The sequence below is a fragment of the Bos indicus x Bos taurus genome, chromosome 23, assembly GCF_003369695.1.
Source record: "Bos indicus x Bos taurus breed Angus x Brahman F1 hybrid chromosome 23, Bos_hybrid_MaternalHap_v2.0, whole genome shotgun sequence".
In the NCBI taxonomy this organism is placed as follows: domain Eukaryota; kingdom Metazoa; phylum Chordata; class Mammalia; order Artiodactyla; family Bovidae; genus Bos; species Bos indicus x Bos taurus.
The window spans coordinates 19,663,178-19,688,039 of NC_040098.1; the positions used below are offsets into that span (position 1 = coordinate 19,663,178).

General features: G+C 34.0%; 2 protein-coding genes across 11 annotated transcripts in view; one reads left to right on the top strand and one right to left on the bottom strand.

Annotated features, from left to right (window-relative positions):
* Positions 1–24,862, bottom strand: part of SUPT3H (SPT3 homolog, SAGA and STAGA complex component) — a 414,047-nt gene that overhangs the window by 385,988 nt on the left and 3,197 nt on the right. For 4 of the 5 annotated variants that reach the window (XM_027524850.1, XM_027524851.1, XM_027524852.1 and 1 more), the window contains exon 2: positions 15,279–15,379. In XM_027524850.1, coding sequence (XP_027380651.1) covers positions 15,279–15,379 — 101 coding nt within the window. Of the gene's footprint in view, positions 1–15,278; positions 15,380–24,862 lie in introns of those variants that run through there. The other variant, XM_027524853.1, reaches the window with a different exon arrangement.
* RUNX2 (runt related transcription factor 2) overlaps positions 1–24,862 on the top strand; it is a 351,996-nt gene that overhangs the window by 19,366 nt on the left and 307,768 nt on the right. The gene's annotated exons all lie outside the window — the stretch shown is intronic.

Consider the following 24,862-nt stretch of genomic DNA (forward strand, 5'->3'; position numbering starts at 1 on the left):
CAATATCTAGCTAATACCTAAACTCAATTTACATCCAAGAGCTTAGAAATAAGAGTTATACTACGTTAAACTATAGTGAACAAATATCATGTTTTTTAATGAATTTTATCTCAATGATTTATGTATGACTGTTATGGAATGATGTTCCGATTTTTTTTTTTAATGTGTTTCCTCCTTTCTCAAGTTACAAATCTAAGGTTCTGCAATTGTATTTAAAATCTTTTGGAGGTAGATACACACAAAAGAAATACCTCAACACAAATCACCATGACACACAACGAACCCAAAAGGAATAGGCATATATCACTAACGGCAAGATGTTCAGTTTGATAAAACAAAATCTGACCTTTAATATTTTTTAAAAGTGGTTAATAAACATAAAATGTGGCAAGGCTTAAGTCCACATATTTTTAAACTCTTCTGGCATCCTTGGGGGTCTGTCCACAAAAACCAAGCAGTATATACAAGCTAGAGACAAAAAAAAAGTCAAACAAAAAGAAACATAAGCCTGTGGGACTGTCGTTTAAATATATGGCTGAAATCTAAATGATTTTTCCGTATTCACAAAACACTCCCAAGAAATTTCATGCAATGTATAAAAATCAATAAATGAAAAGTAATAGTGTAAAAAAAAAAATAGGGACACTATTAGCACAAAACTCTTAAGGATAAGCTACAAATCAAGATTTCATCTTCTTCCTTAAAATTGAAAAAAACAGATCAGCAATTAGATTATAAGTCTCTCTTATAAAAACTTCACTCCATCAGAGCAACAAGGTTAAAGAATGATTTACCAAATTTGACTCCCAAAGATGACTCTAACAGAATGCTTTTAATCTGATTTCATGAAATATGTAAAACCTTCTCACTACTTACATAAAGTCTAAAGTCAATACATTATGAAATGAAACTATAATAAAATTACTAGCATTCCAAAAACAGATGTAGATATCACTTGAACATTGTAGGTCTATTTATCAGTAAGTAATTTTGTATACAAAGTATGATTACAATTTTTAAAAAAATAACAAATGCCTAAATACTGAAATAAACATAACAAAATTGTCAAAATGGTTATCTCTGAATGATGAGATTATTTCTTTTTTCTTCTAAAGATTTCAAAATCTCTCCGAAGTGTTATCTTTACAATAAAAAGTAATAGAAATATAAATACCTATACATATCTGAACATATGTGTCTGTAAATGTCCCAGTCTAATTTATAGAAACAGCAGGGCCCTGGTGCAAAATGAGAAAAAATAAAATAAGAAAGTAGCTCATGTAATCTGGTAATTTAGAAAATATCCTCAAGTCTCCCTAATGTAACATGGTAGTTAAGAGTCTGGCTGTAGAATCAGAAAGACCTACTGAAATCCCAGCTCCACCACATAATAATTGCGAAACTGTGGCAAAGTTATTTAACTTCTTTGATCCTCAGTTTCTTCATCTGAAACTTGGGAAAAATATTATCCAACTAACAGGGCTAGTAAATGAAGTAATATATGGAAAGATATGAGTGCATAATACCCATTAAGTGATTCAGTGATGATAGTAATATTTCCTCTTTCTATAATCTTTGTGGAGCCCAAACTCCTACCAGTCCTTCAGAGTGCAGCTTATATGAACTTGCTTAGAGAGGCTTTCCCCGAATTAAGTTCCCACATTTCACAATTTCAGAGTGACCTGTGCATTTTCTTTAATAATCGTCAAAATTTGTAATTACTTATTTATGCAAATGAATCTATCATGCATAGCATACCATATATATTTAGTAAATTATAAACTAAGTTATGAATAAAAAAGTTTAAATTTGTAATCTTCCCACTGATACCATAAAACTGTGTCTCTATATAATCAGTGGGATCTTGATTACAAGTATTATTGATTGTAATATGGATGGGGGATATACATTTGAGTTTAGTACTTCTGCACGACTACAGGTAGGAAAGAAAAGAACATCCCATCACCAGGATTTCAGTCTATCTCTACACACTTAATCACAATGACAGAGTCACAGTAACCCTCTACATTTTATCCTTTATCTTCCATTATTCAGTCTACTAAAATAAGGGTTAAGAAAAGTGCTAAGTTTCTTTGCTGGCTTTTAGTTTATACACAGTTTTCTTTTAGTCCTCACCTGCTAGAACTGTGATTAAATCAACTAGTCACTGTAAGTCAGAGAGCACTGAGAGAGAGTGTGCTGGCTCTCAAAGTGTGGTTTCCAGACCATCCATACCTGCATCACCTCAGAATTTACCAGAAAGGCAAATTATTGGGCTCACTCTAGATTCACTGAAATAAAAAGCCTGGAAGTGAAGCCCAGCAGTCTTATAGTTAAGCAAGGCTTTGAGGTGATTCTAATGCACACTGAAGCTTGAGAGTCATCACATTAGAAGATCTAGTCTTTGTAAGCAATAGACTGTTTCACTGATTTTCATCAATTTAATTTGCCAGGCTTTATAGTTCATTATTAAAATTCTAATATTGGAGTATAATCTCTAAAATCTGAGAAACAGGACATGTGTCAGAAATATAAGACAGGTAATCAAAGAAAGATTGCTTAATACACTGTTCTGTCCACATAAGTTGCATAGTCAATTCATGATGTACCTGTTCCTTTTCATTAGAAAGTAACTCCCTCTACATGTCCTCCTAAAAAGATTCTTCCTTCAGAACCACTAATTTCAAATAAAGTCAGAAGGTGACAAAAAATACAAACTGTTGTCAAAGGTTTTGTAAGTCACAGGAAAGAGACAATGAGCTAAGCAAAAAATGTGATTATTATTCTACAGTATTACTTCTGTATGTAAAAATAGACACAATGAAGTCAAAGCTTCAAGTGGGTTCTAGATTAATCTTTATTTTAGAGATATAATTAATGATAATAAACTTCCATAACAAGATTATAAACATGGTTTAATGATAGAAAACTTGCCAACATATTAGTAGGTCAAATGTGAAAAAGGCATACAATCATCTCAAAGATAACCTTTCTGGCATCTGATAAAACTCAATGCCCTTTCATTTTCTTTTTTAAATTCAGAAATATAAAACTACTTCCTCAAAGTGATTTAAACCATTTTAAACCAAAAGTCAACATTATGCTTACCAATGAACAAGAAAAACATTTCCATTAAAATCAGGAATAAAAAGATCCATTATCCTCACTCTTAATTATTGATGTTTTGGAAGTTCTGACTTAAACCCGTGAGCGCATGCTCAGTTGCTCAATCGTGTCCAACTCTTTTGTGACCCCATGGACTGTAGCCCACCAGGCTCTTCTGTCCATGGGATTTCTCAGGCAAGAATACTAGCTACGGTTGCCATTTCCTCCTTCAAGGGATCTTCCCAACCCAAGGACGGAACCCACGTCTCCTGCATCTCCTGCACTGCAGGCAGATACTTTACCACTGAGCCATCAGGAAAGCCTGTCTTAAACCCTTATTTGTGGATAATACAATTCTCTTCCTAAAAAGCTCAGGAGAATCAAATAAAAAATTAAGTTGATTAAACTTTAAGAATTTCTTCATAGCAGTATTACCACATATGTAAACATACACAGAACGAAGTCACAGGTTCAAGTACATAAGACTGTAAACTGAAAAAATACAGTTTTAATACAAAAACAACAGAACGTCTGAGAAAAAAAAAAAAGAAATAACAATGGTATTTCTAACAGAACTGGAACATAAACTCTAAAGAGATTGGGGGTGAGGAGTAGGGGTGGGGGTTATTGCTGTTGCTTTATTCACTGCTATATCTTCAGCCCCTAGAAGTCTGCTAGGAAATAGTAGACACTCAAAAGAAATTTGCTGAATGAATAAATGAAAAGCATTAGCATTCAATAATCCTTTATATCAAATGAGTTCTTCCTATAAGTGACAGAACTGCTTATTAGGAGTCCACAATGAGACCAAGAGTTTGCACCAGAATGTACATTACTGTGCACATCTTTTAATTTTGCCAGTATCACAAGAAAACTATCTCAATGAAGAAAGCAGGGGACTGGTTTACAGTCTGGATCAGGCTACTTACCTTATAAAAGACAACAAGGAACAGTTCTCATACTGGTTACACTGAGTGGCAGGCACCTCTTTGGACTAAATGTTGGGAGTTGAAAGGGGGAAAAAAAAAAAACTAACTTCAAACCAAAGAATAATTTGTAAAAAATCATGTCTGGCTGCTGAAATGTGGTTATAATTAGGTCACTGTGTCTCTTAAAGGATACTTATGAAACATGAAAGCAACAAAAAATTTTAAGGATAATTTTTTGTCAACTGAATGTCAGGTTCTAAGCAGGAAATTCAGGCATCCCAGTAGTGTCTAAATGAATGAAGCCTTTACACTTTCAGAGCAGTTTATAAAAATGATCACAGGAATTAAGGCACATGAGAAGATATGCTCTAAATCAATATAAACACTTCAAGTATATGCCTCACTCCTCACTTTAGAGTGGGTCCAAGATTGTAGTGTCATCTCAAATAAACAAGTAAAACAAAAACTGAGTCAGTGCTGGTGGTTTAAAAAATGAAGAACAAGTGAAGAAAACAAGTGAAGAATAGTCAACTTAACACTGACTTACAGCAGACAGGCTCTGGAAAAGTAAACTGGACTGATATTCAGAAGACCAGCTATATAGCCCTTGAACACCAAACTAACCTACTGCACAGTCTAGGGCTAATCACCTCACCTCGCTGTTCTTCAGTTTCTTCAGGAGTAAATAAAAAAAGACTCTAAATAAAAAAAGACTCTCGGATCTTCCATTCAGTCTAAGTAATGGATACTAGCCAGATTCCCTTCTTCCTGAATAAAGGCACATAAGCGATCCTACAAAAATATGGTGAGGTTCAATTCTATCTATAAACCTACAAAATCAAACTAATTTAAAAAGTATAGACATTTTATATAGAGATCTGCACTGAACACCTTTCTATCTTCTCTGTAAATGATTTATACAATCTGGTTCAAGTCACAAAAGACATCTTGAGAGATGTATATGTTTATTTGAGTTTTACAAATAAAATTCTCAGCAATATAAGAAGTAGAATTCATGGTACTTACTCAAATTTATATGACTCCACAACATCATCCTTTCTTCATCAAACCAGATGTGACACATAGCCATAATTTTCTAAGGAAGCAGCAGAGGTTTCAAGCAAATCAGACACTCAAAATACAGAATTCTACACACACACACAAAAAATGTTTTTCATGCAATGAAGATGAAGAAGAAACTCAAGGTAATGTAGGAAGAGAATAAAGGGAATAATATAACTTCCGCTCTAAAGTTAGTAAGAAAGCAAAACAGACAAGGGATGAGGGACATAAAAATATAAATTCAGCAAGTTATAATCTCCAAGACCCATGAAGATTGTCCTCCTAAATTATACTATCCCACCCTGAGCACAATTTCCTATTCATTCTATTAAATATAACACCTATTAGGTACCTAACATATACCAGGTACTGTAAAATAGGAAAGTTAAAACAAGCTCTGGATTCATGAAGCTTACAGTGGGGAGAGAAACAGACAAGTAAACAGATCCCTGGAATATACTAAAGTAAGGACTTCCTTAAAGAGTATACTATTAATACAAGGTGCCATGGCACACAGAAAGGAATTAACAAGACTGGACAAGCCAGTGATGTCTTCTTGGGGGATGAGCTGTCCAAGCTGATATTTTCCATTTTATTGTATTTCCTATTCCTCCAGTTCTCTCAATTAATCTTATATTTTTCTGACTTTTAGATTTCATTGAACTCTCCAAACCCTTCTCCCATTGTTCAACAAATTAATCAACTTCACTCCTTTCTATTCCATCCCTCCCCACTAGCCTAGGCTCAGTGATTAGAACCTCTAACACCTTGAATTTCAATATTCTTCTGTTTTATCTGCCTTTCAAATTCCTAAATCAACCCAATCACCTTTCTTTTCCAGTCCTATGCCCAGCAGTTGAGCACCGCCACAGAGAAGTATACAACCTTGCTGTTAGAGCCCTTCTATGATTCAATGGACATGAGCTTGAGCAAACTCAGGGAAATAGTGGGCAGGGAAGCCACGCGTGCTGCAGTCCGTGGGACCACAAAGAGCTGGACACGACATAGCAACTGAACAACAACAAAATGAGCTCTGCAGAGCCCTGGACAACTTAGGCAACACTAAGCATATTCCTGATGAGCTTTCTCTCCCTAACTCCCCTGCTGCCATTACAAACCTTCACCACTCTCGAGCTTCCCTACCTCCCCCTCCCTTCCATGCCAACTCCAGTCACTGGCCCTGCCTGCTTCTTCAAAATGGTATGAATGATAATTACGCATAGCTGAAAATATGACTTTACACTACTTTTAAGGGTTAAAAAAGTTATGTGTATTGAACTAACCCAGCAATCTAACATTCTTAACATTGTTTCATTATGAAAACAGATTTGGTCCCAACAAAGGACTTGCAAATAAACTCTGACCTGCTACCTGAACAATTTCAGCTACTAAAATACAACCAAAACACAAAAGTAATAAGTATACCAACTCTCAAAATTGATAATTAAGTTTACACACCAAAGATCAAGTGACTTTTCTCGGCAGAGAACATGTATCAGGCTTTCCTAGAGTATGACGTATTTTAGGCACAAATCTGATAAATTTAATTTCTAGTCCATAGTAGCCAGAAGCAGCATTCAAGCGTGGGGGTGGGGAGGGGGACGGGGTGGCAAGGTGAAACCCTGCCAGAGTACAGCACAACAGCAGCAAAATTAGCTGATGCAAATGAGAGAGAAACCATAAAACTCAACCCCCCAAAATTATAAATTCAAATAGCAGATCAAAGTAGGACTATTGATCACAGGAGCAAACTACACTTTATGCCTCATGGTATCCTAGGGCATCACAATGGTACAAGTGGGCTATAACACCTGACATATTTTATAATGAAATTTCAGTTAAAAAAAAAAAGTTCAAATTGTACCTGGTATTCCATCTGTACATAGTCATAAACATGCTATAATAACCTTACTATAGAAATATTTTCATTAAAATGGTCAAAATAAAATCCATTTTATCACTTAGATTACCTCATGTATTTATAAAATAAATATATTAAATATATTTATTCACTATGATATATATGGCATAGATGCCCTGGTTTTTAATTCTAATAGAATACAGTTGTAAGCTAGTCTTTATTACAAAAATTAAGCTAGTTTTTTGTTTCCAATCATGCTCTTCACTCAAAAATAAGACAATAATTGTATAATTGAAAATTGAGACAATAGTCTGGCTGATTTTTATACACTGCAGGCACAGCACAATTCTACATTCAAGCAAGTAAAACAAACACTAAAGAAAACTGAGTTCTCAGCATCTCTAATCACACAATAGTTAACCAAGTCACTCGTTAGTCAGTTTCTATCCAGCACTGTTTCAAATAAAATTTCTAAAAGTAAAATTATTTCATTAATTGACTTTAAAATAAATCACACAGACCAATGTCTGAAATTTGAGTATACAGCAGAAAGCATAAAAAGAAAAGAAAAATGAAACTGCTTAAAATTTGCACTTAGAATTTGCTTTGGAACTTGATAAAATGATCCCTTAAAATTCATGTGGAAGAATAAAAATAGGAAGAGAGACAAGAAATATTTTAAAAAGAGAAGTTATGCAGGTGACCCTGAACTGTAATACCAAACATTAAAACATATTAAGAAGCTATAATAACTAAAGTAATGTAGTACTGGCAAAAGAAGAGACAATTCGATAGACAAAGCAGAAAACTCAAAAATAATAATTCATTATCTGATAAAGGTAGCATTTCAATTCTGAGAGAAAAGGGAGGTTTATATATTTGTGGTGGTGAGACCACTGGCAAGCGAACTTAAAGTAAAAACTGTTTTGACTCAGAACCCTCCCTGGCACTATATGACAAAATAGTGGATTAAATATTAAACTGTAGAAACTAAATGCCTGAAATATGAAAAGTACATGATGATTTGTGCAAAAGTTGTGGGTAAGACTTTCTGTCAAAGCGAAGTAATAAAACAAAGGCAGATTTAACTACATTGAAAATGAAAACAAACGTTAAAAAGAAATAAACCTTATGGAAACCAAAAGATGAAGGGTATGAGGGGTTGTGCGGAGACTTCTATATTATGATCAATAATGGCTTTATGTCTTTAATATATTAAAAGCCCATAATAATAAACAATGGGAGGAAAATGAGAACTCGGTAAAACTGTGCTCAGAATGTGAACAGACACCCACAAATGAAGAAATACAAATGGCCCAAATAATTCCAAACTCAGTAGTCAAAGAAAAGTTATTATGTAAAATAGTTAAAGAAAAGCACAATGTTTTTCCTGTTAAAATGTCAGAGATGGAAAGGGGTACTCTCACAACTGTTGGTAGGCATGTAAAAAGTCCAGTTTCCCTGGGGGATAAATTAAGAAACTACTATCAAAAAAGCTTTTAGACTCAGAAAAAATCTTCTTCTAAGACTTTTATATAAGATATTAAGCTTTCATTACATCATTTTCAATTGCTGTGTAAAAACTGGAAATAACCAAATGATCCAATAACAGAGGATTAAAAACATAATAGATATCCATATAATGAGTTGTTTACATTCTGTATCAACAGAATTTCTTGTAAGGAGGAAACATATAATCATAGGTAAAAAATTGTAATTTCCTACCCAAAATTAGTAACCACTCTCTAATACATTTTCAGCATTTATGAATCCATTTTTATTGAGTATCTTTTTCAAAGATTAATTTTGACCTTCATATATTTAAAAATAAGTTTTCAAAATCTCAGCATATTTACAATAAAAATAATGAACTGACAGAATGCTATGCGACATACTGCTAAATTTTATATAGCTACCAAAAGTTTTGCAAATCCAGCTACGTGAAAACAAGCACCCAAAACTCACAATGCTGTTATACATTCAGTTACACAACTGGTGTGATAATTAAGTGCAATATAATATACCCAGAGCAATAATCACAGAATTTTCAGAAAGACTAAATATAAATATGGTAAGTAAATTCACAGAACATTTTTAATATTCAGTATTATCCAGACTGCCTACGAAATGGAATATGAAAATAATATTAAACCTCCCCATCAAATTTGACCTGTCAAAGTAACCAAAAATTAACATCCCCAAATCACTGAAAAACTGTGAGACAATGACAACCCAAAAAAGGAGAAATAAAAAGTTAATGGATGACAGTGTTAAGAATAAATATAAAACAAAATCATGTAACATGTAAAATGTATCTTTCCAATTTCAACAATATAAGCATACCAGAAAAGAAGTATTTCATGTATATATTTTCCATATTTCTTTTGTATTGTCCAAAATGGGAGCCATTTACTACATGTAATTATTTAAATTTAAACTAATTAAAACAAAGAGCAGAATTCAGTTGTTCAGTTGCCTCACTCAGTTAATGTACTCAAAAGGTACCTGTGGTTAGTGGCTATCTACTGGCGAGTACAGAAACAGAAATTTCCATCACTACAGAAAGGTCTCCTGGACGGCATGGTATAATATAGACAAATTAATTTTTCTCTATAATTATAAAAATTTTCTCCACAAAACTGCAAACTTTTCTCCCTACATCTGAAAAATTTTTATAACCTTCCTAAATCAACAGGTTGATGATTATAATCATTCTTTTAAGTACAATGATGATAAGTACTAACAGCACATCGTTTATCATGTGCCAGGAACAATAAACATGGGCCAGTGTTTTTCATGTGCTCTCAGTACCTCACTTAATTTTCATATAAACCGTATAAGGTAGATACAAGTCTACAATGCCTTATCTGAAAGAAGTATTCCAGAATTCAGAAGTTTTCAGATTTTACAAAGCTACTACTACACAAAAGCCATATACTACATAACTCTTGAGGGAAGCACTCAAGAGCACAGTAGAATGTATGAATATTAACATGAAAGGTAAGTCAGCCAGTAAATAACCATCAGTTAGGTCCTGGTGCTGCCATCAAAGTAGTTCAGAACAGGTGTTCCCACTGACCAGCATTAGCAACTCGCACTGACACAGTACTACAATCTCAGAATGACAAATCCATGAATTCTTCCCCACAGGCCCAAGGATTTTCATCACAGAATTATTAAATGACTCTTATCTCCCTGAATTTCAAGAATTCATTTCTAAGACTGAACAGAATTTTTTCCCTCTAGTAATTATGTATCTTAAAATAAAAGGCCTAGCTATCTTCTTTTCATGAAATAATTGATAGAGATATTTAAATACAAATTCAAAACTGTATTTTGTCACATTTATAAAACAATATGCTTTTTCAGTGCAAGTACTTAATTCAAATGGATAACCATTACCTTACTTCATTTCTAAAAGGAAGAAAAGTATAAACCTTCAGCTTCACAGTGCTTTTATGTTCTAAATCAACTTTTGCACATTTTCTCACTTTCAGGAAAGATTATGACCAATTTTATGTTACAATTTGAAAATGTTCATTATTCTTATATTTATAAACTAGTGTATATCTTAAAGCATTCCAAACTGATGAATTTCACAGAAAGTACTACGTGTAATTTAATGAAATTTAAATATCAAGAATTAAAATAAATCATTTAATAGTGACAAAATACAAAAGTAGGACAGATATTTAACTATTCAACAGTGTGGCCATGTTTATTTCAAAATTATGAAATATCACACATATAACCATCCAGTAAGGAGTATATAAGTATTAAGTTTCTATGAAAAATTATACTTTTTATTGGTTCTGATATGGCCTTGCTTAAGAAGATCTGGTGGTTAGACATAAGAAATTGAAACAAATGCTATGATAATATGAAAATACAAATTAATCCAATATTTATTATAAAAATTAGACCTCATCACAAATAACAGTAATTAACCAATTATTCACCTTTCCCATTATTACTTCCTTATACCACACTAGTGACACATAAGTTGGTAAAATTTCATTTGTAAACTAAATTTTGTAAATCAAAATAAGTTTTATTAGTTGAAATGTAGTTTAGCATAATTTGTTAAGAGCACGGACTCTGGAGTTAGACTTCCTGTTTCAAAGCAAGATTTTACCACTTGCTACAATGGCAATTTTTGGTGTTACAAACACCTGTGTCTCAAGTTTCTTCATCTATAAAAGGGAACAAACAACACTACCCTCAAAGGGTTGTGTGAGGAGTAAATGATAATGGTATGTGGAAGTGCTCAGGAGAATGCCTGGTACACACGACAGCATTTGCTATTATCATTGGCCTTATTAAAGCATCTCTGAAACTGTAATAATAATATTAATGTTACCACTTATCACGGTTAAGAATGTCTTTGCTCCAGCCTCCTGAAAAACTTAAATACACCAGGGAAACTCAGTGTTTGAAGGAACCCTGTGGCCATTTAATACATATCAATTATCAATTCATATATTTTTCCGTTAGATCCCTTGATAGTCAGATTAAGATATGGATAGAACTAGGAACACATGCTTTCACAACTCATTTCTTAATGTTATATAATAGCCAAATGATACCATTTCACATACACAACTGTGCCCGTACTCTACTGTAGCAATGTATATATGGTTATTGCCATTTATCCCAAAATTCCCAAGAGAAGAAGCAAATCTTACTGAGAAAATTACACGTTCATTTTTGGACACACTAAGTTTGAGCTGCTAACAGAATACTTAATGGATGTTCCAGAAAGCAGTCAGGAGTACAGACCTAGTTCAGGGAGACCACACTCAGATCATCACTCCGCACCTTGTACTACCATGGGATTTTTCACATCCTACCATGTGACGTTCATTCACCTCCACAACCCTTCTCCACTGCTAGACTATCTCGAAAGCATTCAGGTTTTGCCATACAAGGGCTCAATAATGTTGCTTTTTTTAAAAAAAATGTAAAACTTGCAGAATAGTACAACTAAAAGAGTGAATTTCATTGTCTATAAAGAAAACTCTGATTTAGAAAACACTTTTTTCACCCTGTGGATTTTAGAAAAGGATGAAATTTCATTTGGAAGAGTTCTTAGAAAATATAAGGAGCATTCAAACAAAATCCTTTTTTTTTTTAATTTGGTCACATGAGAATTACTAAATGCTACCAAGCAGTGAAACCTGACATTATCACCAGGCCTATAAACCTGCATGAGTACAATATAACCAGGCAAAGAAATTTATAAGAGAGTAAAATAAGGAAGAAAAAACTCAATGAAGATTCCTTGATGTGTGTTTAAATTAATTTAATAAATCATTCAAAATACCTGCAATGTGGGTTGAAAAGATTTTACTTTCTAATTTACAGGCTACTTGAGTTCAATAACTTTAAATGAAAAGCCTCTGGACCCTTCTTAGAATATATTATTCAAAAAGCTATGATAAGGAGCATAGAGCAAAAGTGTTAAGTTACAAGCATGGTAAGGTAAAGCTGCTGTCATTTCCAACCCCGCCAGGAACTGTTTGACCGCCAATCCTTTAGTTTAAAATCAGTAGAAGCATGTCCTAGAGAATGCTGCATTCAAAGTATTTCTCACCCAAACCTAAAATATGGTCAGTCCTATCAAGCCTCTCTAATAGGAAGACAGACCAGCTGCCAGCTCTGTATTTAATAGCAGATCCTGACAATTCCATTTGTGCCTGACAACTAGTCACCTTTCAGTGAAGCCATTCCCTGGAAATGACACTACAACATTGTTACTTATTTAGAGGTCATGGAGTCAAGAAAAAACAGCTCATTTGTGGTGAATGGCTGGGGAAGACAGTAGCTGGAGAGGATTAAAAGAAGCAACACAATACACACTGGCTTAGAAGAACTGTGAAAATGCAGAGGAAAAAGAGTAAAGATTCACAGAATCAAATTCCTACAACATGAAATAAACACAGAGACTTAAGGCTGCATTTTCTCATTTAAAATCATATAAGCAAGGATCAAATGCATATTGATTCTAATTTTATATAATCAAAAGCCTGAAAACATTATGCTATCAGAAAATATTGATAAATTAAAAAAGGATTCCCCTAATCTTGGCCCCATTTTTCTGTTCTATGAAGCAATTCATAAGAAGAAAAAAATAACTTCAGACTATAATGATGAATGTAACTATTAGAGGTAGCCTCTCTATGAGGTCTGAAATAGAAGGAAAATGTACATTTCTTCCAAAGCTGTGGCCAACAATAACTTTTGCATTCTGAATCCAGCTTAAGCACATTAGTTGGGAAGATGTTTGCAAAAGTATTTAATAAGAAAGTGCTGAATTTAGCTTTTATTTTCTTTTTTTCCTCAGTTTTCTTAAGTGGCATACAGTCTATCCAATGCACTAAGTAGAACCTCTTTTAAGTATAAATGACAAAAGGAAATACAGCTTTCTTCTTACAGAAAGCTGTTTTTATAGATCAGGGGTCGTCAAACTTTCTGTAAAGGGCCACAGAGTAAATATTTTCAGCTTTACAGGCCATGTGGTCTCTGTCACAAATACTCAACTCTGCCATGAAGCATGAAAGAAGCAATAGATAATAGATAAACAATGCCTCTGACTGTGGTCCAATAAAATCTCATTTTTTAAAATAAGCAGCCAGTCTATGGCTATAGTTTGCTGATCTCAGCTATGAAGCATGTTTTTTCACCTAATAATAAATATACTATTTTAATAAATAATACCAAATTTGAAATATGATAGCTTAGAGTTGCTTTAAAATAATTTCATTTTTAAAAAGTGAGGACTAGGGGAAAAGGTTAAAGAAGACTGGCAAAACAATTACCGTTAGTCTGAGGATGGATGTATGGAGTTCACTATACTATTCCAATGATTTTATGAGTTTGAAATTTTCAAAATTAAAAGATTTTAAAATGACAAAGTAAATTAATGAACTGGCTCTACAGGAAAATGAATTTCCTTGCTTTATATTATAAACATTCTAAAACACGTTTAGTAGTTTTTAAACATAATTAACAGTACAACATAAAATTTTAGCGTACAGCTACTATACTACAGCTAAAATCTTTAAATATACAAAGTGTATACAAGCATAAACCCTTAAAAGTTTCCATAATTTAAAAGACAGCCTAACTTCATACAACTCCTAAATTAACACATTTAATTTAGTCTTATCTTTCCTAACAAAATGTGTTACCAATTATTGGTTTTAGAATATAATTATTTTATAGGGTATATATTACTTATGTTAACATATCATAGGCTTATTATTTTTCACATGAATCATTTTTATTAGTTTTAAACTCTAAGCAATGAATAATAATAGAAACAATTCACATAAACAAACACTGCTTAAGGTCTTCAATAACTGAGAGTTTAAAGGCATCCCAAGACCAAAGTTTGAGAACCTGTGACTTAAATGTTTCCAATGCTGTTTAAAGTATGTTTACCAAGCAACTATTAAATACATGCTCAAACTCATTTTTCCATTTTTCCTCTGAACGATAATCATCTCACAAGGGAGTTAATCCACTATGAAGACTATCAATATACACCCACTTAAAACTTCAACAGAAACATTCTTTTAAAATTGCTGGGTATGTCATGAATAATGTAGCCACAGGAAAAGAAGAGCTCTAATGTGCTGTCCCCCATATGCAGAAAATTGTCTCCTGAACCAATAATAAAGAAAAACTAATATGTGCCAGCAGACATTTCTAATAAATCTGCTACCTCTCATCAGATCAAGTTATGCAGTCTCAATGAAAGAAGCCAGAAATCAAGCTGAAAAGAGCCTTAGGAAAGAAATCTTAATGAATACACAATTTCTCAAAAAAGAAATAAATGTGTTTTTTAAATGTCCTAAGTTTTTTCTCCAGTTCTGAAACACAGAAGTATTATAAAAACTGAAAACCAAATGAGGTTCATGGAATTATTATGACGGACATTTGAGAAAAACTTGAGAACTCTGTGAAAATATTTCCAAGTATTCAAGAATAAAATCAATGTCAAAATTTTCTAGATCTAAAGTACAATAAACAATCCGTAATACAGATCTAGGTAAACGGTAGCTAGGCACACATGTCTACATGAGTACGCATTCTTTTATGAAGATGAGCCATACTTTTGGAACAGCGGTATCACCGCTGCATTTTTAACCAATCTGCCCCTTCTGTACTTGGCTATTTAAAATGTTATCAGACTATTTCATTCTTTTACTTAAGTACAAATTTGCAAGTTAAGTTTTATAAATCTGGTTATTTCTGCTGTCTTCTGTCAACATGAACAAACTTAAAGAGTAGTAAGTGAGACATACAGCCATACTCACATCATACTCTGCAGTTCTGCAGTGAAACTTATAGACTTCCCTGTGCTTCTTCCACTGCTTGAAGTGGCAGCAGACATGGGGCTGGCTGCAGTATTATTCATCTAAATAAAAAAGAGAACCCAGCTTACAAAATGTATTTAGCTATAAGTAAATGCATAGAAAAGGGAAGCAATTATAAATTACTTCAAAAATGACAGAAATTTTTTAAATTCTGATTTGTCTTATGTAAAAATCTGATTTATCTATACTTGTTCTTTATTAAAATCAAATAAAGGCAAGGTAGAAAACTGCTTCGTCAAATATGATATCAAAAAACTGCTGTGTGATAAACTTTTCATTACATATTTTACAGTAAGTATTGGGAGAAATATACTCATTAAAGTATTTTAACAGAGCTCAGTGGTTTTCAAAATGTGTTCCAGGGAGCCCTAAGATTCCCTGGCAATATTTCAGCAAGTTCCCAGTTTCAGTGAGCTCCCACTGGCCATCCTGAACACAAGAACTCTGATTTTTCTATTTTATATATTGGGGTTTCAAGTAACACTTTATTTAAAGAAAAAGTTGCACAGCTATAAGATACAAAATTACAAAACCAAAACATGACCTAATTCCCATTTGAACCACAGCCAAAAATACGAATAATAGAAATAAAGCCAATCAGTAGATCAGAAGTTAGCACTGTGATATGTTATAGTCTTATGGTTAAATAATACCAATTTAAAATGTGATTTCTTTTCCCAATAAAAATAAGCTGATGCATAATGGGGAAACTAGATGCCAATCCTAATATACACCATTTTATTTACTGTATGTGGCAGTCCATTAAATAAGAATTAGTGAAAATAACATTTAAGTAATAAAAGTAGATAAAAGCCTTGGCTTTTATCTCAAGGACACAGTAAGTGCTCAACAAATGTTAGTTACTATTTTATGTTTATATAAATTTTTCAATACTATGACTTTCTTTACAAAGTAGTTTTCAGAGTTAAAGAAGAATGAACAAATCTAAAATATATAATAAAATTAAGCAGTACTAAGAAATGTAAGTATAATAAAAATAATGAGGAGTCAAGAGTCAGACCGCTAAGGTTAGAAGCCTAGCTCCACTAATTTACTAGCACTTGGGGCAAGTTCCTTAATTTCTTTATACCTCAGTTACCTCATCTGTAAAATGGTAATGATGGGTTGTTGTAAGGATTAAATGAACTAACATGAACAAAGCATCCAGAACAGTTCTGAGCAGTCAGTATACAATGTTAACTATTATAAACAGAAAGAACTCAAGAATTCTCCCTTTCTTGATGTGCTAAGAACTTTTTTATCTTTTTTTTTCTTTTTTTTTTTCACTTTACAATATTGTATTGGTTTTGCCATACATCAACAAGCATCCACCACGGGTGTACACGTGTTCCCCATCCTGAACCCCCCTCCCACCTCCCTCCCCATACCATCCCTCTGGGTCATCCCAGTGCACCAGCCCCAAGCTTCCTGTATCCTGCATCGAACCTGGACTGGCGGTTCGTTTCTTATATGATATTATACCTGTTTCAATGCCATTCTCCCAAATCATCCCCCCCTCCCTCTCCCACAGAGTCCAAAAGACTGTTCTATACATCTGTGTCTCTTTTGCTGTCTCGCATACAGGGTTGTCGTTACCATCTTTCTAAATCCCATATATATGCATTAGTATACTGTACTGGTGTTTTTCCTTCTGGCTTACTTCACTCTGTATAATAGGCTCCAGTTTCATCCACCTCATTAGAACTGATTTAAATGTATTCTTTCTAATGGCTGAGTAATACTCCATTGTGTATATGTACCACAGCTTTCTTATCCATTCATCTGCTGATGGACCTCTAGGTGGCTTCCATGTCCTGGCTATTATAAACAGTGCTGCGATGAACATTGGGGTACACGTGTCTCTTTCCCTTCTGGTTTCCTCAGTGTGTATGCCCAGCAGTGGGATTGCTGGGTCGTATGGCAGTTCTATTTCCAGGTTTTTAAGGAATCTCCACACTGTTCTCCATAGTGGATGTACTAGTTTGCATTCCCACCAACAGTGTAAGAGGGTTCCGTTTTCTCCACACCCTCTCCAGAACTTATTGCTTGTAGACTTTTGGATCACAGTCATTCTGACTGGTGTGAAATGGTACCTCATTGTGGTTTTGATTTGCATTTATTTGATAATGAGTGATGTTGAGCATCTTTTCATGTGTTTGTTAACCACATCTGTATGTATTCTTTGGAGAAATGTCTATTTAGTTCTTTGGCTCATTTTTTGATTGGGTCGTTTATTTTTTGAGCTGCAGGAATTGAGCTGCAGGAGTTGCTTGTATATTTTTGAGATTAGTTGTTTGTCAGTTGCTTCATTTGTTATTATTTTCTCCCATTCTGAAGGCTGTCTTTTCACCTTGCTTATAGTTTCTTTTGTTGTGCAGAAGCTTTTAATTTTAATTAGATCCCATTTGTTTATTTTTGCTTTTATTTCCAATATTCTGGGAGGTGGGTCATAGAGGATCGATCCTGCTGTGATGTATGTTGGAGAGTGTTTTGCCTTTGTTCACCTCTAAAAGTTTTATAGTTTCTGGTCTTATGTTTAGATCTTTAATCCATTTTGAGTTTATTTTTGTGTATTGTGTTAGAAAGTGTTCTAGTTTCATTCTTTTACAAGTGGTTGACCAGTTTTCCCAGCACCACTTGTTAAAGAGACTGTCTTTTTTCCACTGTATATTCTTGCCTCCTTTGTCAAAGATAAGGTGTCCATAGGTGTGTGGGTTTATCTCTGGGCTTTCTATTTTGTTCCATTGATCTATATTTCTGTCTTTGTGCCAGTACCATACTGTCTTGATGACTGTGGCTTTGTAGTAGAGCCTGAAGTCAGGCAGGTTGATTCCTCCAGTTCCATTCTTCTTTCTCAAGATTGCTTTGGCTATTCGAGGTTTTTGGTATTTCCATACAAATTGTGAAATTATTTGTTCTAGCTTTGTGAAAAATACCATTGGTAGCTTGATAGTGATTGCATTGAATCTATAGATTGCTTTGGGTAGTATACTCATTTTCACTATATTGATTCTTCCGATCCATGAACATGGTATATTTCTCCATCTATTAGTGTCCTCTTTGATTTCTTTCATCAGTGTTTTATAGTTTTCTATATATAGGTCTTTAGTTTCTTTAGGTAGATATATTCCTAAGTATTTTATTCTTTTCATTGCAATGGTGAATGGAATTGTTTCCTTAATTTCTCTATTTTCTCATTATTAGTGTATAGGAATGCAAGGGATCTCTGTGTGTTGATTTTATATCCTGCAACTTTACTATATTCATTGATTAGCTCTAGTAATTTTCTGGTGGAGTCTTTAGGGTTTTCTATGTAGAGATGATTATCTCAATAGATGCAGAGAAAGCCTTTGATAAAATTCAATATCCATTTATGATTAAAAAAAACTCTCCAGGAAGCAGGAATAGAAGGAACATATCTCAACATAATAAAAGCTATATATGACAAACCCACAGCAAACATTATCCTCAATGGTGAAAAATTGAAAGCATTTCCCCTAAAGTCAGGAACAAGACAAGGGTGCCCACTCTCACCACTACTATTCAACATAGTTTTGGAAGTTTTGGCCACAGCAATCAGAGCAGAAAAAGAAATAAAAGGAATCCAAATTGGAAAAGAAGAAGTAAAACTCTCACTGTTTGCAGATGACATGATCCTCTACATAGAAAACACTAAGAACTTTTATATGACAAATTTAGATTATCCTTACTTCACCATCACAAAGTTTAAGTAACTTGAATATTTTCACTAGAAGACCTCAATATAATTCAACAAATATTAATCAGTTTCCTTATAAAATAAGTTCTGTTTTCACACTGACATCAGTGCTGCTACTAGTCAGCCTGGCTCAAAATCTCAAGTCATCATCTTTGATTCCTTCTCCTGCACCCTTAAATTTGCTAAGAAGTCAAATAAATTCTACTTTATGTTTCTACCTCCTCCCTTTCTTGTTGAGTTCTATTTATAGCTTCTTTCTTGCATCTCAGTGTACTCTCCACACTGCTTTCAAACGTATTTCTTAATACATCCTCTAACCTGACCACTTTGGTGGGCAATGGAGACTAAAATTGATAAAGGAAACCTGAACCAGTCATTCACTGACGGCTGAGATAGAAAGGCGGAGCTCCATGAGTGAAAGAGAGTGGGCTTCCCTGGTGGTTCAGAAGGTAAAGAATCTGCCTGCAATGCAGGAGACCTGGGTTCAATCCCTGGGCTGGGGAGATGCTGCCAAGAAGGGAACGGCTATCCACTCCAGTATTCTGGCCTGGAGAATTCCATGGACTGTATAGTCCATGGGGGTCACAAAAAGTTGGATGCGACTGAGCAATCTTCACTTTCACTTCCATGAGTGAAAGCTCAAAAAATTAACTACTACAAACTACTGTCTGAGATGGGCCACATATGAAGCTTCTGATAAGGCAAAAGGACAGAGACCTAAGGCAAGCAGCATTCTAGCTGGGTGGCTAGATCTGGAACATCCCAATAGCATTCTGTGGCAGGACCAACTCTATGCCAACAAAACCCCTCTCTAATCTGAGGGGCCTAAGGGCCAGGCAAAATTCATTCAACAGAGAATGTAAGAGCAGAGAAAGAAGAAGGTTTCACTCAAACTGAGCCTGAAAACCAAAATTCTAAAGAAGTTATGAAAAATCATCGATCTTTTTAAGCCTGAATTTGTCCTGTTTGTTCACAAAGACTTTTGGTGGGGGTGGGGGAGGGGGAGATAAGTACTTTTTTCTACAAATATTAGAGAGAAAGAGGAAACACCATTTGGAACTCAGTTTAAAAAAAAAAAATTATTTTATCATCAGTCCAAGACGGGAAAAATAAGACAGGAAAGCAAGTACTTCCAGGAACAGTCCTACAGAATCAGAATACATTGATTAAAAAAGGAACTTGGCTATCCCATTGAATTTAGAAAATGTTTCACTTGTCCCAAGAGAAACTGACAAGAGATATGACATCCTGGAGAAGATGTTAAACTTAAAGATTACATGTTAACCCCATTCTCCAAAAGCAGTCATGATTTAGGCTGACTCATGTCAGATCTGAGGGCATGCCATTCTGTGGGACTCTTCTGAGAGACTGCCAGAGTAATTTTCATTTTGCAAATCCAGTCACCTTGCTTTAACACTCTCTGAAGAGACATTTCAGAAAGTAACTTCATAGCAAAACTCCAGCTTTCTTAGATTGTGCCCCTGCTGCAAATGTTTCATATCAAGAGTATTTATTAGTAAGAGGGAAAAGGTCCCAATTCTAGTTTATTATAACCATGATCATCCTTTCACAGTCAAGTTATTTAATTCTTAAATCAAACAGGTGGATAACATTTTTCTTGACATGATGAGCTGATAGTGCATTAGAATCTTTAAAATTATTTCCTGTGCCCACATTTTGTTTGATGATGGGGATAATTAACTTCTTTAGACATTAACTTTTTTACACATCAAAGTCCTATCATTCCAATGCTTTATTTCCTATCTCCCAGACATTAAAAAAAATAAATGTCGGTTAAAAGCAGAAGCACTCAAGTCAATTTTCTCTAATAAATATAGTTAACATGGAACTGAAAACCTACTGTAATCTTCTCAATGGGTTAATGTCCTACAGTTGTTTTAGCTTTCAATTGAAATGCAGCTGTTTGCCATATTTTACAAAATGAATTCAGATGTGCAGATGGAGACCTAGATTATTTCAACATGCCACAGTTTAAATGTGAACTCAAGGAATAAGTTCATCACTGATTAATACTTATATTTAAACCTGATCATTCAGCCAATAGCCAATATTACATCACATCTGTAAAATTCTGTGCCAGAGTATAAAGACTGGTATCTTTTAATAAAAATAATGGAATTTGAGGATATACCCCTTTTCTTAGAAAATATGACCAAAAAAAATGTTTTAATGTAATAAAGTTATACATCACAAATGTGAATTAAGGAAAAATGTAATGAACCTGTTACTCGGTTTCTGTTTATAGCTCCTATTTTTAGTGACTTAATGACCAAAGAAATACCATGCAACATCTTTAGCCTAAAATACCTCAGAGTTGAAAACTTTATTACTAGTTAAAACACCTTCAAAACAATGTCAAAATCTGGATTGTGAAATCCATCAGTCTACCCATTTATTAAAAGATAGCAGAATTTTTTGTTTCATTCTTGAGAAAAATTAATTCAGCAGACCTCTGTACTGATTCTGAGCATCTAAGAGTCTCAATTTCAATCATTTATAATCTGAGCATCCTACATAATATAAAGTAATAATCCCAAATAATATAAAGTATAATGTTCTGTTATAATCAGAACATTTTCATTTTTATAGAACTCCAAAGGCAGGAAGAGATTATGGTTAAACCAACACTATTACACACATTTCAGCTTTACTGCCTAAAAAAAAAAGCTCAAGTTATATCATGATATAAATTTCCTCCTGCTGTGAAAAATACCACCAAATGATCAATCACTGAGAATATAAAAAATAAAAAAAAACAAATTAAAATGTGCAAAATTTTAAAACTTCTATGTCTAGTTGGGGATAACACAATAGTAATTCCAATATATTTATATACACCCCAATTCAAGTTAATACCTACTATAACTTGGTAGTAACAGTCAACTAATCTCTCGTTTAGTTTCTTGATATGTCAAGAATAATTTATCTCAGAGGTGTATTGTAAAGAAGGCAGTGGCTACAACATATGAGCACTCAAAAAATACACTTGAATTGAAAATATCAAAACACTTGTAAAACACGAAAATTCCCTCTAGATAGATTATAAACTACACTTACATATCTCAGTTGGCTACATGAGCAATTTTTTTTTACCTACTGACAAAGAAGCTGTGACACAATGGTCAGAGACACGTGAAGTTCTATCTTTTCTTTAGTTTCATATTAATGTAGGTTTCTACTCTATGTGCTTTCTTTTTTTTCCCCATGTGTTTTCATATACAGTACTCTCCTTAAGAAATACTGAGTTTCCTAAGTATTAACTCTTAAACGAGTTTCAAACAAATTTTTATTCTTTGCAAAAATGTTTCTTACACACAGCCAATTTGCCTGTCAGATCATCCTAAAATACATGACATCCAAAACCCTGAGAAAATGGCAAGCTCACTTTTCCAATATCAAAAACACTTGTTTCTATATAAAATAATACACAATTGAGTGACAATGGTTAACTTTCCAGATATTTGGAATCAATTATACTTCTAATAATAAGAAGTAAGTATATTTGACAAGGATGTCAAAAAAGGAGATCTCTTAAACATCAAGATTCTCTTCTAGTCCAGACTCACATTTTAAAAATATTAACTGTTATGAGAAGTCCATATTAAGTACAAACAATTCAATAAAATATCTCATGTGGTTAAAAACACACTTAACGTGACTAAACAGAAAAAGGAGGGGGACATTTTCTGGAGGCATGTATAAAAGAGATGAGTTTGCATAAGCATTTCAGAATTTATAAAGGATCTTTCACCTGTATTAGCTCACATTTGTTCAAAACCATCCTATTAGGCATGTGTTCCCCCCAACTAACAAAGAAGAGTGAAAACACTGGGTGAAGGCCACAAATCTAACACACAAAAACGCGCTCTGATCTTAGATAACCCACAATAGCCAGTCCACCTACACACATACAAAAATTCACCCATCTTCTACCTTAGTGCCTAGTTTTAACACACTAAAATATGAATTACTGAGAAGTAGTACCAGGGAACTTGTCATTACGTTTTCTTAGAGACTGATAACTTTAAAAATTAAGTTCAGGAATTCTTTGCTTAAAAGTAAATCTCAGGCAAACAGATAAACAACTATAACTATAACGGGCAAAGTATAACTATGCACGCTGGCAGGCGGAAAAAAAAAGTGAAAGTGTTAGGCGTTCAGTCGAGTCCGACTCTTGGCAACCCCATGGACTGTCGGGAGGGGGGACCAAAGACATCTGAAGTTCAGAACTACAGTTTGAAAATCACTAATTTCATCCAAATCCCTCATTTTTCAGGTGAGGATACTGAAGTCCAGAGGGGTTTCTTGAACTGCCCAAGGACACATCACTATTTAGCGATACAGCTGGGATTAAAACTGAGGTCCCCTGACTTCTGGTCCAGAGTTCTTTCTACTATCCCACAAGGAACACACAAATAAAAGTTGGTTATAATTAACTCACAAGTCCTCCACAATGTGTTTGTCATAGTGAACTTTGTTGTGAATTATCTGTCTATGCCAACTCACGGTTTAGCAGGTAAAGAGCTAGGCTCTGGAGTTCAAATACAGGCTCTAACACTTACCAGGTGACCTTGGGCAAGTCACATCACCTCCCTGCCTCAGTTCCCTCATCTTTAAAAAGGAGATTAAAAGTACTCCTCTCATAGGCGACATCAAGTAATGTACACAAAGCACCAAGGACAGTGCCTGGTACCTAGAAATACTCAGTTCGTCATGATGATGACGATGATGATGAACCCAACAAAAGTACAGTTTCTTGAAAACATATCCCAAAGTACTACTATTAAACATGCATATCCTCAGAGAAAGAATACTATGCTTAGGAGTAGTCTTTTAAAGATTCAGAAACAAATTAATATGAAAAAAAAAGTGAAATATAAAGGATCCAGTCAAAAAACCTCTACAGCATTTGAAATAGCAAAAGTATACTTTAAGCTTTGTAAGTAATGTATATTTGTATATTTTATAATTTTAGAAGTTCACATATTTACTGCCCTGTGAAAATTCAAGGAACACAACAGTTTTTCAGCAACTAATACATACTATATGCCAGACAGAATGTTATTTTCATATTCATAAACTTAAACTTCAATATCCACTATTAGATATTATCAGAGGCAGCAATGTAAACAAGAATCTTACATATCCATTCCAGAAAGTAAAGACTCATCAGTACCACCTATTAAGGGGGAATGACATCTTTGGATAAATAAGATCGAGCATTAGTTTGGAACACATGAAGTGCCCATGAAAACATTGGTTTTTCCCTTAGCAGTTAGTATAGAGTTGTTTGGGGCAGGGAATATACTGGAAACAGATCAATTAAGCACCATTGCTGGGACTTACAGTATTATTTGTAAAAGAGAATGATCTTACGTATGTGCTGATTCACAAATTAAAATACATGCAGTTTTTGCATATTTAAGGCCAGTCTTTACTGAAGGTAGGAGGTAGACCAGTTGAGACTCAACCAGTTAAATTAACGTCTGAAAGACAATTTACGCAGTTCTCATCTGAAGCCTCCAGTAATCCTGTGAGGAGGTAGGTTAAGGTTAGGTCCTAATCCTATTTTACTGATGAGGAAATTGAGACTCAGAAAAGTTAAACATCTCAACTGAAATCATAGGGCAGAAAACGTGTACACCTGAATTTTGGAATTAGTTAAAACTAATGCAAAATGCATCTCCAGATCCATTACTTGATAAACTTAAGGCTAGAGCAGCTAATACTTGCTGAGTACTTCTGTGCTTTACTGCACCCAGCACTGCACCCAACACATCACAGG